Source organism: Cherax quadricarinatus, chromosome 91 (assembly GCF_038502225.1).
Source record: "Cherax quadricarinatus isolate ZL_2023a chromosome 91, ASM3850222v1, whole genome shotgun sequence".
NCBI classification, from domain to species: Eukaryota; Metazoa; Arthropoda; class Malacostraca; order Decapoda; family Parastacidae; genus Cherax; species Cherax quadricarinatus.
Window position 1 is genome coordinate 4,542,598 of NC_091382.1, and position 16,718 is coordinate 4,559,315.

Sequence of the window (16,718 nt, forward strand, 5' to 3'; positions counted from 1 at the left end):
TTTTTAAACTGCATATGTATTCCTGTTAACCATATGTATTCCTGTTAACCCTTTGGGGCCTAGTTCCTAGGCCTTTTGTGTATCCATATGCTCTCGCGCTACCGTCCACAGAATGGATATGGGGTGCACAATAAACTAGCCACTTCGGTGGCAAAATCTAATCTGCACTGTCAGTGTATCTTTTAAGACTTTTACCATATTATGTAATAAAATACAGTATATGTACCTAGCTGGACATAGTATATAGCATGTTTGCAGTCATGTGGCTCAGATCAGCTGTCCTGCAACCTTGACAGACCAACATGCTGTTTTCTTTCGATACTCATTTATTTCATAGGAGTGCTAAACCCATAGGGGTCATACAAACTCTTGGAGAAAGGGAAGCAATCAGAGATGATTCAAGGAAATGGATGGCAGCTCCAATTTCTTGGGTCAAGAGCCCATCATCTGCACCCAGGCACCTTCCTCAAAGATCTTTCCAATAGCCATTGGGTGTCAAAACTTTTAAAAGTGTTATGCCATGCAGATGTCATTAGTATATACAAATATTAATACAAATCTTAATTTCAAAATTACTGTACAAAACATACAATACTCTGAGAGCCTAAAGGATGCAGCATTTTGGACAAACCTTAAAATTATACTGTATTAAAATTTACAATTTTATATATTATTTTGTTAGGGTCTATCTAATACATGTTATTAATAGGAACTTAAAAACAGATACAAGTTTCAAGTTAATTCATAAAATAACATAAAAAAATATAACTGTCGAGTTCTAACAGGATGACTAGCATTAGTTAAATTACAATGCTAAACAATAAAATGAAATACAAAGTTCTCTGAGTATTTTTGCAGACATGGATATAAGTAGTAAAGACAAAAGATAATACGTACTATGTATGTAAAATTATCAGTACAACTACTCTGTCTGAAGAAGGGATTGAGCTTATTGTATAGTACATGTATACGAGGAGAAAAAATGCTGAAACAATTTGAAAACAAGCAGGTTTCAAGATTTGTTTGACATAGTACAGTGGAACCTTGATGTCTGAATGTACCGGACCTCAAACAAACCACAGTCCAAACAATTCTGTTAAGAAAAAATTGACCCAGTTTTTGAACATTTTTCCAGAATCTGAACGCGATGACTTGTTTAAAATTCAGTCGTACAAAACTTTTCACGAAAACCCTGTTTCAAAAGTGCTTTGAAGTGACTTCTGACATTGAGCTAACTCTCAGAGACTTTTGCAAGAGTCAACTCAACATCCTCCAGTGTGTGAGGCTGATAATTAGAGCCTGGGAAATACTACAAATAATCTGCACATTGAGAGAAGCTTACAATGATGCTTCTCTCTATATGTAGGTTATTTGCATATTGTTCCAGTCACAGTATTGTGCCTTTTCTGCCTGGGAAATACTGTTTCGGACATCAAATTTCACAGTTCAAACACCACCTAGGAACCAATTAGGTTGAAGCACTGGGGATCCACTGTAGCTGTCAAGAATCACATTAAGATAGGGAGATGCTCTTTAACAGTAGCTTTGAAGTGACTGGCAGATAAGATATATTTATTTATTATCACACTGGCCGATTCCCACCAAGGCAGGGTGGCCCGAAAAAGAAAAACTTCCACCATCATTCACTCCATCACTGTCTTGCCAGAAGGGTGCTTTACACTACAGTTTTTAAACTGCAACATTAACACCCCTCCTTCAGAGTGCAGGCACTGTACTTCCCATCTCCAGGACTCAAGTCCGGCCTGCCGGTTTCCCTGAATCCCTTCATAAATGTTACTTTGCTCACACTCCAACAGCACGTCAAGTATTAAAAACCATTTGTCTCCATTCACTCCTATCAAACACGCTCACGCATGCCTGCTGGAAGTCCAAGCCCCTCGCACACAAAACCTCCTTTACCCCCTCCCTCCAACCTTTCCTAGGCCGACCCCTACCCCGCCTTCCTTCCACTACAGACTGATACACTCTTGAAGTCATTCTGTTTTGCTCCATTCTCTCTGCATGTCCGAACCACCTCAACAACCCTTCCTCAGCCCTCTGGACAACAGTTTTGGTAATCCCGCACCTCCTCCTAACTTCCAAACTACGAATTCTCTGCATTATATTCACACCACACATTGCCCTCAGACATGACATCTCCACTGCCTCCAGCCTTCTCCTCGCTGCAACATTCATCACCCACGCTTCACACCCATATAAGAGCGTTGGTAAAACTATACTCTCATACATTCCCCTCTTTGCCTCCAAGGACAAAGTTCTTTGTCTCCACAGATTCCTAAGTGCACCACTCACTCTTTTTCCCTCATCAATTCTATGATTCACCTCATCTTTCATAGACCCATCCGCTGACACGTCCACTCCCAAAAATCTGAATACGTTCACCTCCTCCATACTCTCTCCCTCCAATCTGATATCCAATCTTTCATCACCTAATCTTTTTGTTATCCTCATAACCTTACTCTTTCCAGTATTCACCTTTAATTTTCTTCTTTTGCACACCCTACCAAATTCATCCACCAATCTCTGCAACTTCTCTTCAGAATCTCCCAAGAGCACATTGTCATCAGCAAAGAGCAGCTGTGACAACTCCCACTTTGTGTGTGATTCTTTATCTTTTAACTCCACGCCTCTTGCCAAGACCCTCGCATTTACTTCTCTTACAACCCCATCTATAAATATATTAAACAACCACGGTGACATCACACATCCTTGTCTAAGGCCTACTTTTACTGGGAAAAAATTTCCCTCTTTCCTACATACTCTAACTTGAGCCTCACTATCCTCGTAAAAACTCTTCACTGCTTTCAGTAACCTACCTCCTACACCATACACTTGCAACATCTGCCACATTGCCCCCCTATCCACCCTGTCATACGCCTTTTCCAAATCCATAAATGCCACAAAGACCTCTTTAGCCTTATCTAAATACTGTTCACTTATATGTTTCACTGTAAACACCTGGTCCACACACCCCCTACCTTTCCTAAAGCCTCCTTGTTCATCTGCTATCCTATTCTCCGTCTTACTCTTAATTCTTTCAATTTTAACTCTACCATACACTTTACCAGGTATATTCAACAGACTTATCCCCCTATAATTTTTGCACTCTCTTTTATCCCCTTTGCCTTTATACAAGGGAACTATGCATGCTCTCTGCCAATCCCTAGGTACCTTACCCTCTTCCATACATTTACGTATTAAATAATTGCACCAACCACTCCAAAACTATATCCCCACCTGCTTTTAACATTTCTATCTTTATCCTATCAATCCCGGCTGCCTTACCCCCTTTCATTTTACCTACTGCCTCACCAACTTCCCCCACACTCACAACTGGCTCTTCCTCACTCCTACAAGATGTTATTCCTCCTTGCCCTATACACGAAATCACAGCTATATGCAGTGCTGAAAGTCATTATTACTGTCGTAGGGCAGTACAGTTGACCTCAACCCCTCAAGCGAGGTACACCTTGATGCTGGCAAAGGGCTCTTTATCCTAGGAACAGGACCTATCCTTTTCCTGGGATCGAACCTGACTGCCTCCCATTTCTCCAGGAGCTGTATGATCCCTATGGGTTTAGTGCTTTCCCCTAAACCCTGGAGCATTCATCAAAAAATTTTATACACAGGTTTAGCCAATGTCAGTGTGAGATAGTTCCCACATGCTTACATTTTCTTCTTTACCTATAAATTTAGACTATTCTTTATTGATAAGATTGTTTATATTTACAGGTCTTGCTGATAAGTAAATACATTTCCACATACTATGTAATTTTTTTTATTTTTAAATGAGTCATGAAATGTACTTTAATAAACACATAAATTTTTATTTTCCAAGAAGCTACATCTGTGTTACTGTACAAAGATAGATTTATATTACCTGGAGAGAGTTCCAGGGGCCAACGCCCCCACGGCCTGGTCTGTGACCAGGCCTCCTGGTGGATCAGAGCCTGATCAACCAGGCTGTTACTGCTGGCTGAACGCAATCCTATGTACGAGCCACAGCCCGGCTGGTCAGGTACCAACTTTAGGTGCTTGTCCAGTGCCTTCTTGAAGACAACCAGGGGTCTATTGGTAATCCCCCGTATGTATGCTGGGAGGCAGTTGAACAGTCTTGGGCCCCTGACACTTACTGTATTGTCTCTTAATGTGCTAGTGACACCCCTGCTTTTCATTGGGGGGATGTTGCATCGTCTGCCGAGTCTTTTGCTTTCCTTGTGAGTGATTTTCGTGTGCAAGTTCGGTACTAGTCCCTCTAGGATTTTCCAGGTGTATATAATCATGTATCTCTCCCGCCTGCATTCCAGGGAGTACAGGTTCAGGAACTTCAAGCGCTCCCAGTAATTGAGGTGTTTTATCTCCGTTATGCGTACCGTGAAGGTTCTCTGTACATTTTCTAGGTCATCAATTTCACCTGCCTTGAAAGGTGTTGTTAGTGTGCAGCAACATTCCAGCCTAGATAGAACAAGCGACCTGAAGTGTGTCATCATGGGTTTGGCATCCCTAGTTTTGAAGGTTCTCATTATCCATCCTGTCATTTTTCTAGCAGATGCGATTGATACAATGTTATGGTTCTTAAAGGTGAGATCCTCCGACATGATCACTCCCAGGTCTTTGACATTGGTTTTTCGCTCTATTTTGTGGCCGGAATTTGTTTTGTATCCTGATGAAGTTTTAATTTCCTCATGTTTACCATATCAGAGTAATTGAAATTTCTCATCGTTGAAAGTCATATTGTTTTCTGCAGCCCATTGAAAGATTTGGTTGATGTCCGCCTGGAGCCTTGCAGTGTCTGCAATGGAAGACACTGTCATGCAGATTCGGGTGTCATCTGCAAAGGAAGACACGGTGCTGTGGCTGACATCCTTGTCTATGTCAGATATGAGGATGAGAAACAAGATGGGAGCGAGTACTGTGCCTTGTGGAACAGAGCTTTGCACCGCAGCCGCCTCAGACTTTGCTCTGTTGACTACTACACTTTGTGTTCTATTTGTGAGGAAATTACAGATCTACCAACTTTTCCTGTTATTCCTTTAGCACGCATTTTGTGCACTATTACGCCATGGTCACACTTGTCGAAGGCTTTTGCAAAGTCTGTATATGTTACATCTGCATTCTTTTTGTCTTCTAGTGCATCTAGGACCTTGTCGTAGTGATCCAGTAGTTGGGACAGACAGGAGTGACCTGCTCTAAACCCATGTTGCCCTGGACTGTGTAATTGATGGGTATCTAGATGGGTGGCGATCTTGCTTCTTAGGACCCTTTCAAAGATTTTTATGATATGGGATGTTAGTGCTATCAGTCTGTAGTTCTTTGCTATTGCTTTACTACCCCCTTTGTGGAGACGGGCTATGTCTGTTGTTTTTAGTAACTGTGGGACGACCCCTGTGTCCATGCTCCCTCTCCATAGAATGGTAAAAGCTCGTGATAGGAGCTTCTTGCAGTTGATGAACACGGAGTTCCACGAGTATGGCCCTGGGGCAGAGTGCATGGGCATGTCATTTATCGCCTGTTCAAAGTCATTTGGCGTCAGGATAACATCAGATAGGCTTGTGTTTATCAAATTCTGTGGCTCTCTCATAAAAAATTCATTTTGATCGTTAACTCTCAGTCTGGTTAGCGGCTTGCTAAAAACTGAGTCATATTGGGAATTGAGTAGCTCACTCATTTCCTTGCTGTCATCTGTGTAGGACCCATCTTGTTTAAGTAGGGGCCCAATACTGGATGTTGTTCTCGACTTAGATTTGGCATAAGAAAAGAAATACTTTGGGTTTCTTTTGATTTCATTTATAGCTTTTAGTTCTTCCCGCAATTCCTGACTCCTATAAGATTCCTTTAGCTTAAGTGCAATGTTTGCTATTTCTCTGACCAGTGACTCCCTACACATTTCAGATATATTGGCCTCTTTTAGCCGCTCAGTTATTCTTTTCCGTTGCCTGTAAAGGGAGCGCCTGTCTTTTTCTATTTTACATCTACTCCTCCTTTTTCTTAAAGGAATAAGCCTTGAGCACACATCGAGTGCCACCGAGTTAATCTGTTCTAGGCATAAGTTGGGGGTCTGTGTTGCTTAGTCTATCTTCCCAGGCCTTGGTTTACTTGGTCCCACTTTATGTTCTTGTTATTGAAGTTGAATTTGGTGAAGGCTCCCTCGTGACTAATGTCATTTTGTCAGTCTGGGGCTCCGCGCATACATGTCTGAACCTCGATTATGTTGTGATCTGAGTACATTGTTTTTGATATGGTGACATTTCATATCGGATCATCATTGTTAGTGAAGATGAGGTCTAGTGTATTCTCCAGTCTAGTAGGCTCTATTATTTTCTGGTTTAAGTTGAATTTTGTGCAGAGATTTAAAAGCTCGTGTGTGTGCGAGTTCTCGTCAGAGCTGCCTCCTGGTGTTATCACTGCAACAACATTATTTGCTATATTCCTCCATTTTAGGTGCCTCAAGTTGAAATCCCCCAGGAGCAAGATGTTGGGGGCAGGAGCTGGAAGATTTTCCAGACAGTGGTCAATTTTTAACAGCTGTTCCTGGAATTACTGGGACGTTGCATCCGGAGGCTTGTAGACTACCACAATGACTAGGTTTTGGTTCTCGATCTTTACTGCTAAAACTTCAACTACATCATTTGAGGCATTAAGCAGTTCTGTGCAAATAAGTGACTCTGCGATGTACAGGCCAACCCTTCCCCCCTTTTGCCTGTTCACTCTGTCGCATCTGTATAGGTTGTAACCTGGGATCCGTATTTCACTGTCCAAGTGATCCTTTATGTGGGTCTCTGTGAAAGCTGCAAACATTGCATTTGCCTCAGCAGGCAGTCCATGGATGAAAGGTATTTTGTTGTTCGTTGCTGGCTTTAGACCCTGTATATTTGCAAAGAAGAATGTCATCGGATTGGTGGTATTGATGGTACTGAGGGGGGGCTTTTTTTTCCGGCACTAGTATCTGTAGTATCTGTGTTATATGGAAAAACCCATACTGTAAAATTATTTGACAAAGAAAAGTTAAATTTAGATTATTTGAATGCTAAGTTATCTGAAAATAAGATTATCAAATGCAATGATTATTTCTAAGCAACAAAACTGTTTATTAAAACAGCATTATTAATATGAAGAGACAGTAACACAGAAAAGCAGTGACAATTTTTGCTCTAATTTTTTTTAAGGGTAGAAACTGCACAGGTATGAATGCTGACTGGCACTGGGCTGGACAGGAAGCAACAGATACACAGTACATGACTATGATTTCCAGTAGTCTATAGAACAATTTCTACTTTTAATCATGTTTTTTTATTTGAATAAGGCAGCAGCACTAAACCCATAGGGGTCATATAGCATCTGGGGAATTAAAGATATTTAAATTTAGTCTAAAAATGGGAAGAATAAGTCTTATTCCTTGGATCCCTCACCAGCATCAAGGCACCTCCCAGGGGAGCTTTTAATCAAACACTTAAAATAAAAAGTCAATAAATTTTTAATTAATCAATCCTGAACTTACTTGTGTACGTGGTATCTGTGAATCCTCAGGTGACAAGTTTCTCAAGCATTCATCCCGAAGGTATTTGGCCGCATAACGTTTGCCTTTCTTGAGAAGCACTTGAGCTGTTAAGATACCCATTTGGGAAGAGGGGCCACCTGAGGTCAGACCAGAACCTCCTTCCCCACCACCTGCCTCTGCCATGCTCACACGCTTTTCACCGTTGTCCTCCATTCACGGCATTTCTTTGTGCCACCACTTGTCTTCCAGCACTATAAAGTGTACTGACACTACTCAGTAATACACAATAATGAACAATGTTTCTGATTCTATTTAAAGAAAATTCAAATAAAAAACTTTTCTTCCTTAGATTTTTTCCGAGGTACACTTCTGCTACTACACTGTATGGTAATATTTCTGATTTTCTACAGCAGCAAGTACAGCTATGCTTATGGTATTCCACTGCTTTTCATTAATTTACTCAAGTATTTCAACCCACCCCCCTACAAAAATGTGCATCTTCTGTTATAGAATGTGCATGCACAGTATAGATTATGAGAATGATCAGTTGTGTAGTTCCACAACAGTTCTTTAAACAAGACAAGCAATGTACTACAAAATTTTAAAATCCTTCGTAATTTTTACTTAATTTTGGTATAATTATCAGAATTTATATATATAAAAAAAAAACACTATTATTCTGGTAGAAGTTAAGATTTTTTCCTTAGATATCACAATATTATTAAAATTATCTTAACTGTAACACCTCCAACCATTTAATACTATACTTTAGCAAGTACTGTATGGTAGTAATTCTGCCAGAAATGCTGCATACAGTTATCGTCTTTTCTATATTTAACACAAATAATAATAATAATAGGTAGTAGGTTGGTAGACAGCAACCACCCAGGGAAGTACTACCGTCCTGCCAGATGACTGTGAAACAAAAACCTGTAATTGTTTTGCATGATGGTAGGATTGCTGGTTTCTTTTTCTGTCTCATAAACACGCTAAGATAACAGGGATATCTTGCTACTCCTACTAACACTTTGGTCACACTTCACAGACACGCACATGCATATATATATATACATACATCTAGGTTTTTCTCCTTTTTCTAAATAGCTCTTGTTCTTTTTTATTTCTTCTATTGTCCATGGGGAAGTGGAAAAGAATCTTTCCTCCGTAAGCCATGCGTGTCGTATGAGGCGACTAAAATGCCGGGAGCAATGGGCTAGTAACCCCTTCTCCTGTATACAATTACTAAAAAAGAGAAGAAGAAAAACTTTATAAAACTGGGTTGCTTAAATGTGCGTGGATGTAGTGCGGATGACAAGAAACAGATGATTGCTGATGTTATGAATGAAAAGAAGTTGGATGTCCTGGCCCTAAGCGAAACAAAGCTGAAGGGGGTAGGAGAGTTTCAGTGGGGGGAAATAAATGGGATTAAATCTGGAGTATCTGAGAGAGTTAGAGCAAAGGAAGGGGTAGCAGTAATGTTAAATGATCAGTTATGGAAGGAGAAAAGAGAATATGAATGTGTAAATTCAAGAATTATGTGGATTAAAGTAAAGGTTGGATGCGAGAAGTGGGTCATAATAAGCGTGTATGCACCTGGAGAAGAGAGGAATGCAGAGGAGAGAGAGAGATTTTGGGAGATGTTAAGTGAATGTATAGGAGCCTTTGAACCAAGTGAGAGAGTAATTGTGGTAGGGGACTTGAATGCTAAAGTAGGAGAAACTTTTAGAGAGGGTGTGGTAGGTAAGTTTGGGGTGCCAGGTGTAAATGATAATGGGAGCCCTTTGATTGAACTTTGTATAGAAAGGGGTTTAGTTATAGGTAATACATATTTTAAGAAAAAGAGGATAAATAAGTATACACGATATGATGTAGGGCGAAATGACAGTAGTTTGTTGGATTATGTATTGGTAGATAAAAGACTGTTGAGTAGACTTCAGGATGTACATGTTTATAGAGGGGCCACAGATATATCAGATCACTTTCTAGTTGTAGCTACACTGAGAGTAAAAGGTAGATGGGATACAAGGAGAATAGAAGCATCAGGGAAGAGAGAGGTGAAGGTTTATAAACTAAAAGAGGAGGCAGTTAGGGTAAGATATAAACAGCTATTGGAGGATAGATGGGCTAATGAGAGCATAGGCAATGGGGTCGAAGAGGTATGGGGTAGGTTTAAAAATGTAGTGTTAGAGTGTTCAGCAGAAGTTTGTGGTTACAGGAAAGTGGGTGCAGGAGGGAAGAGGAGCGATTGGTGGAATGATGATGTAAAGAGAGTAGTAAGGGAGAAAAAGTTAGCATATGAGAAGTTTTTACAAAGTAGAAGTGATGCAAGGAGGGAAGAGTATATGGAGAAAAAGAGAGAGGTTAAGAGAGTGGTGAAGCAATGTAAAAAGAGAGCAAATGAGAGAGTGGGTGAGATGTTATCAACAAATTTTGTTGAAAATAAGAAAAAGTTTTGGAGTGAGATTAACAAGTTAAGAAAGCCTAGAGAACAAATGGATTTGTCAGTTAAAAATAGGAGAGGAGAGTTATTAAATGGAGAGTTAGAGGTATTGGGAAGATGGAAGGAATATTTTGAGGAATTGTTAAATGTTGATGAAGATAGGGAAGCTGTGATTTCGTGTATAGGGCAAGGAGGAATAACATCTTGTAGGAGTGAGGAAGAGCCAGTTGTGAGTGTGGGGGAAGTTCGTGAGGCAGTAGGTAAAATGAAAGGGGGTAAGGCAGCCGGGATTGATGGGATAAAGATAGAAATGTTAAAAGCAGGTGGGGATATAGTTTTGGAGTGGTTGGTGCAATTGTTTAATAAATGTATGGAAGAGGGTAAGGTACCTAGGGATTGGCAGAGAGCATGCATAGTTCCTTTGTATAAAGGCAAAGGGGATAAAAGAGAGTGCAAAAATTATAGGGGGATAAGTCTGTTGAGTGTACCTGGTAAAGTGTATGGTAGAGTTATAATTGAAAGAATTAAGAGTAAGACGGAGAATAGGATAGCAGATGAACAAGGAGGCTTTAGGAAAGGTAGGGGGTGTGTGGACCAGGTGTTTACAGTGAAACATATAAGTGAACAGTATTTAGATAAGGCTAAAGAGGTCTTTGTGGCATTTATGGATTTGGAAAAGGCGTATGACAGGGTGGATAGGGGGGCAATGTGGCAGATGTTGCAAGTGTATGGTGTAGGAGGTAGGTTACTGAAAGCAGTGAAGAGTTTTTACGAGGATAGTGAGGCTCAAGTTAGAGTATGTAGGAAAGAGGGAAATTTTTTCCCAGTAAAAGTAGGCCTTAGACAAGGATGTGTGATGTCACCGTGGTTGTTTAATATATTTATAGATGGGGTTGTAAGAGAAGTAAATGCGAGGGTCTTGGCAAGAGGCGTGGAGTTAAAAGATAAAGAATCACACACAAAGTGGGAGTTGTCACAGCTGCTCTTTGCTGATGACACTGTGCTCTTGGGAGATTCTGAAGAGAAGTTGCAGAGATTGGTGGATGAATTTGGTAGGGTGTGCAAAAGAAGAAAATTAAAGGTGAATACAGGAAAGAGTAAGGTTATGAGGATAACAAAAAGATTAGGTGATGAAAGATTGAATATCAGATTGGAGGGAGAGAGTATGGAGGAGGTGAACGTATTCAGATATTTGGGAGTGGACGTGTCAGCGGATGGGTCTATGAAAGATGAGGTGAATCATAGAATTGATGAGGGAAAAAGAGTGAGTGGTGCACTTAGGAGTCTGTGGAGACAAAGAACTTTGTCCTTGGAGGCAAAGAGGGGAATGTATGAGAGTATAGTTTTACCAACGCTCTTATATGGGTGTGAAGCGTGGGTGATGAATGTTGCAGCGAGGAGAAGGCTGGAGGCAGTGGAGATGTCATGTCTGAGGGCAATGTGTGGTGTGAATATAATGCAGAGAATTCGTAGTTTGGAAGTTAGGAGGAGGTGCGGGATTACCAAAACTGTTGTCCAGAGGGCTGAGGAAGGGTTGTTGAGGTGGTTCGGACATGTAGAGAGAATGGAGCGAAACAGAATGACTTCAAGAGTGTATCAGTCTGTAGTGGAAGGAAGGCGGGGTAGGGGTCGGCCTAGGAAGGGTTGGAGGGAGGGGGTAAAGGAGGTTTTGTGTGCGAGGGGCTTGGACTTCCAGCAGGCATGCTTGAGCGTGTTTGATAGGAGTGAATGGAGACAAATGGTTTTTAATACTTGACGTGCTGTTGGAGTGTGAGCAAAGTAACATTTATGAAGGGATTCAGGGAAACCGGCAGGCCGGACTTGAGTCCTGGAGATGGGAAGTACAGTGCCTGCACTCTGAAGGAGGGGTGTTAATGTTGCAGTTTAAAAACTGTAGTGTAAAGCACCCTTCTGGCAAGACAGTGATGGAGTGAATGATGGTGAAAGTTTTTCTTTTTCGGGCCACCCTGCCTTGGTGGGAATCGGCCGGTGTGATAATAAAAAAAAAAAAAAAAAAATAATAATAATAATACCAGGTACAGTATTATTATTGATAAGATATTAAGTAGTTCTGGTTCAGCAAGAGGTGGGGTAGAGTACAGTATATCACAATTAGCATTACTGCAGAAAATAACAAAAATAATATACTGTACTTTGGGTAACTTTAATTTAGAATGTTACACACACTAATGTGAATGACATGCTTTGCATGAACAAGTAGGCCAAGGGTAGGACTCCTGTTCATAGGTCCCAACACCTGTTGTGGCTATTCATCTAGCTGCACACAAACCTCAGATACAGTCAACTCCTGTGGGATACCCTAGAGGTGTGGACCTACAGACTTCAGTGGAAACAAATCCCATGGATTGACTTTCTTGGGCCACTCAGGATTATTAACCATCTGGGGGGTTAATCCGAAGAACATCATCTTCACAAAATGCTACAGCATAGTACTGTGCAGAACAATTACATACTCATGTATGGCACTGTAGAAAGTGGTGACTTTTTTTTTTTTTTTTTTAGCAAATTCACACACCCAATATTTCTATTCATTCATCAGTTGCATTATGCTTTATAAGGCAATTTTATAAATACTGTATTATACAATGATAATTGAAAGAAAAAAAATATCAATAGGAGCCACATGGAGCCACTACAAACTGACCCTCTGGACACTATGTCTCTTATACCTGGAGAGGGTTTTGGGGATCAACGCCCCCATGGCCTGGGCTGAGACCAGGCCTCATGGTGGATCAGGTCTGATCAACCAGGCTATTACTGCTGGCTGAACGTAAACCAACATAATAACCAAAGCCCAGCTGATCAGGTACGATGTGCCTGTCCAGTGCCTTCTTGAAAACAGCCAGGGGTCTATTGGTAATCCCCCTTATGTATGCTGGGAGGCAGTTAACAGTCTTGGGGCCCCTGACACTTATTGTGTTGTCTCTTAGTGTACATGTTGCATCCCTGCTTCTCATTGGGTGAATGTTGCATCTCCTACCGAGTCCTTTGCTTTTGTAGGGAGTGATTTTCATGTGCAAATTTGGTACTAATCCCGCTAGGATTTTCCAAGTGTATACGTATTACCATGTATCTTTCTCGCCCGCATTCCAAGGAATACAAATCAAGGGATTTCAACTGTTCTCAGTAACTTAAGTACCTTATCGTACTTGTGTGCTGTGAAAGTTCTCTGTACACTCTCTAGGTTGGCAATTTCGCATGCCTTGAAGAGGGCAGTTAATGTACAGCAGTATTCCAGCCTAGAAAGAACAAGCGATCTGAAGACAGTCATCATGGGCTTGGTGTCCCTAGTTTTGAAGGTTCTCATTATCTATCCTATCACTTTTCTAGCAGATGAGGTAGATACATTGTTTTCAGTTTAGCACTTCCACGTGATGATGATGAATATGACGATTGGTGAATATGATGATGATGATGATGATATCAGTCCATAGGTAATAAAATTTGCTACTATACTATTGGTGTAAAGGTAGATCAGGTTAGGCACCATCATATATTTATTGTTATTAATATGTAAGCAATATCAACATTGGGCAAGTCTGGCTAAGAAAAATCTGCAAGTACGATCTTTTACTAAATAAAACTTTTAAATAATCCCAAAGAATTCAACACTACCTAAGCTAACCTAAACGTAAATGTACATCTAGCCTATATCACTGCATTTGTTTTTTTCTGCAAGCAACTGCATGATGCATAGCAAATACATGTATATGCTTGGACTCAGCCTGATTATAAATGTACAACAACATTCTAATCATTGTACATATACAGTATTTTGTATAACAGTCTGAAATAAAGATATGAATTTGAATTTTGATCACAAAGCTTTGAGTTTCTCCTCAATGCTCTTTTTGATTAATATTTTTTGGTTTGATTCATACTGTACTTTCACTGGACTGACATTCTGATAATCTTCTAAATTATCTTGAATAAAAAAATGCCAGGAGAACAGTTCCAAACTACAGAAACAGCTATGCCATATAACAAATGAGATTTTTTTTTAACTTCAATGCTGCGTATTTAAATAAAGATATATGTATGTAGATGGTGGTGAAGGGCAGGGCAGGGTAGGTGAAGAAATGATGAAGTGCAGAAAGATGAGAAGGGGCAGGTGGTGAAGTGTAGGAAAGGTGAGGAGGCAGGGCAGATGAGGGGGGTAGGTGGTGAGGTGCAGGAAAAGTAATGAGGGGCAGGGCAGGGCAATGCAGGCGAGGGATAGGTGGAATGAAGGAAAGGTGAGGAGGGGCAGGTTGTGAAATGTAGAAAAGGTGAGGGGGACAGGTGGTAAAATGTAGGAAAGGTGAGGTTGGCAGGTGGTGAAGTGCAGGAAAGGTGGGGCAGGTGGTGAAGGTGATGTGGAGCATATCAAGTAAGGAGAGGCAGGGCAGAAAAGAAGGGGCAAGGCAGATTTGAAGAGGGTGAGCAAGTGAATCAATGCAGGAAAGAACAGATGAAGGGGAGGGCAGGTCAGGTGATGAAGGGCAGATAAGGAAGGGCAGGACAGTTGAGGAGGTAAAATGCAGATGAGGAGGGTCAGGAAAAGCTTGATGAGGGTGAACAGGTAGAGATGCAGGTCAGGACAGATAAAAAGGTGAACAGGACAGTTGAGGAATTGCAGGACAGATTAGGAAGGGCAGGGCAGGTGAGGAAGGGCAGAAGAGGTAAGGAAGGGCAGAAGAGGTAAGGAAGGGCAGAACAGGTGAGGAAGGGCAGAACAGGTGAGGAAGGGCAGGACAGGTGATGAAGTGCAGGAAAGGTATGGAAGGACAGGGCAGGTGAGGAAGGGCAGGCCAGGTGCGGAAGGACAGGCAGGTGAGGAAGGGCAGGGCAGGTAAGGAAGGGCAGGCCAGGTGAGGAAGGACAGGCAGGTGAGGAAGGACAGACCAGGTGAGGAAGGGCAGGGCAGGTAAGGAAGGGCAGGCCAGGTAAGAAAGGGCAGGCCAGGTGAGGAAGGACAGGCCAGGTGAGGAAGGGCAGGCCAAGTAAGGAAGGGCAGCCAGGTGAGGAAGGACAGGCCAGGTGAGGAAGGGCAGGCCAGGTAAGGAAGGGCAGGCCAGGTGAGGAAGGACCGGCCAGGTGAGGAAGGCCATGCCAGGTGAGGAAGGGCAGGCCAGGTGAGGAAGGGCAGGCCAGGTGAGGAAGGGCAGGCCAGGTGAGGAAGGGCAAGCCAGGTGAGGAAGGGCAAGCCAGGTGAGGAAGGAAGGGCAGGCCAGGTGAGGAAGGGCAGGCCAGGTGAGGAAGGGCAGACCAGGTGAGCAAAATAACAAACGAGAGAAAGGACAGATGATGACTGTCAGGACAAGAGGACGGCACAAATAATCATGGCAGGTCAGGAGCAGCAGCAGCAGCAGGAGGAGGAGGAGGAGGAGGAGGGGCAAGTGATGACAAGAGGGCAATGCTCCCCCCTACTTCCCCAACACTACTCCAACATCCCCACACCTCCAACACACACTCCATCACCACCCCCCTCCATCAAATCCCTCACATTAAACCTCCATCACAACATATATCCCCGTAGAGGCGAGACTCAAGTTGTTTGTCATGGTGTGTCACGACCCCCTTAACACTTCCTTATATACTTTATCCACAACTTTCAAAATAATCCTTATATCCTGGGTAATTAAGGGTCACTGTACACTCGTCTTGACTGAGAAATTATTAATATTTTGAGAGTAATATAAAGTTTTAAGAGAGATGAGTTCAGTGCCTCCACTCGCTGGCTCACTCAGGGTTTGACTACCCATAATGCTTCTCCAGAGTGAAGGTGTGACAGTCGTCGCCCGTATGATGCTACTGATACTGATACTCCAATGACAGTCGTTGCCCGTATGATGCTACTGATACTGATACTCCAGTGACAGTCGTCGCCCGTATGATGCTACTGATACTGATACTCCAGTGACAGTCGTCGCCCGTATGACAGTCGTCACCCGTATGATGCTACTGATACTGATACTCCAGTGATAGTCGTCGCCCGTATGATGCTACTGATACTGATACTCCAGTGACAGTCGTCACCCGTATGATGCTACTGATACTGATACTCCAGTGACAGTCGTCACCCGTATGATGCTACTGATACTGATACTCCAGTGACAGTCGTCGCCCGTATGATGCTACTGATACTGATACTCCAGTGACAGTCGTCGCCCGTATGATGCTACTGATACTGATACTCCAGTGACAGTCGTCGCCCGTATAATGCTACTGATACTGATACCAGTGACAGTCGTCGCCCGTATGATGCTACTGATACTGATACTCCAGTGACAGTCGTCGCCCGTATGATGCTACTGATACTGATACTCCAGTGACAGTCGTCGCCCGTATGATGCTACTGATACTGATACTCCAGTGACAGTCGTCGCCCGTATGATGCTACTGATACTGATACTCCAGTGACAGTCGTCGCCCGTATGATGCTACTGATACTGATACTCCAGTGACAGTCGTCGCCCGTATGATGCTACTGATACTCCAGTGACAGTCGTCGCCCGTATGATGCTACTGATACTCCAGTGACAGTCGTTGCCCGTATGATGCTACTGATACTGATACTCCAGAGTGACAGTCGTCACCCGTGTGATGCTACTGATACTGATACTCCAGTGACAGTCGTCACCCGTATGATGCTACTGATACTGATACTCCAGTGATAGTCGTCGCCCGTATGATGCTACTGATACTCCAGTGACAGTCGTCACCCGTATGATGCTACTGATACTGATACTCCAGTGA

The 16,718-nt window shown here is 42.3% G+C and overlaps 1 protein-coding gene across 2 annotated transcripts in view; it reads right to left on the minus strand.

Annotated features, from left to right (window-relative positions):
* Nucleotides 1-15,796, minus strand: part of Ubr3 (Ubr3 ubiquitin ligase) — a 187,638-nt gene extending 171,842 nt beyond the window's left edge. The window contains exons 1-2 of one of the 2 annotated variants that reach the window (XM_053800052.2): nt 15,688-15,796; nt 7,520-7,827 (exon numbers count right to left, since the gene is read on the minus strand). In XM_053800052.2, the coding sequence (XP_053656027.1) occupies nt 7,520-7,732 (213 nt within the window). In that variant the 5' untranslated portion in view covers nt 7,733-7,827; nt 15,688-15,796. Of the gene's footprint in view, nt 1-7,519; nt 7,828-15,616 lie in introns of both variants that reach the window. The other variant, XM_053800053.2, reaches the window with a different exon arrangement.
* Nucleotides 15,797-16,718: the final 922 nt, after the last annotated feature.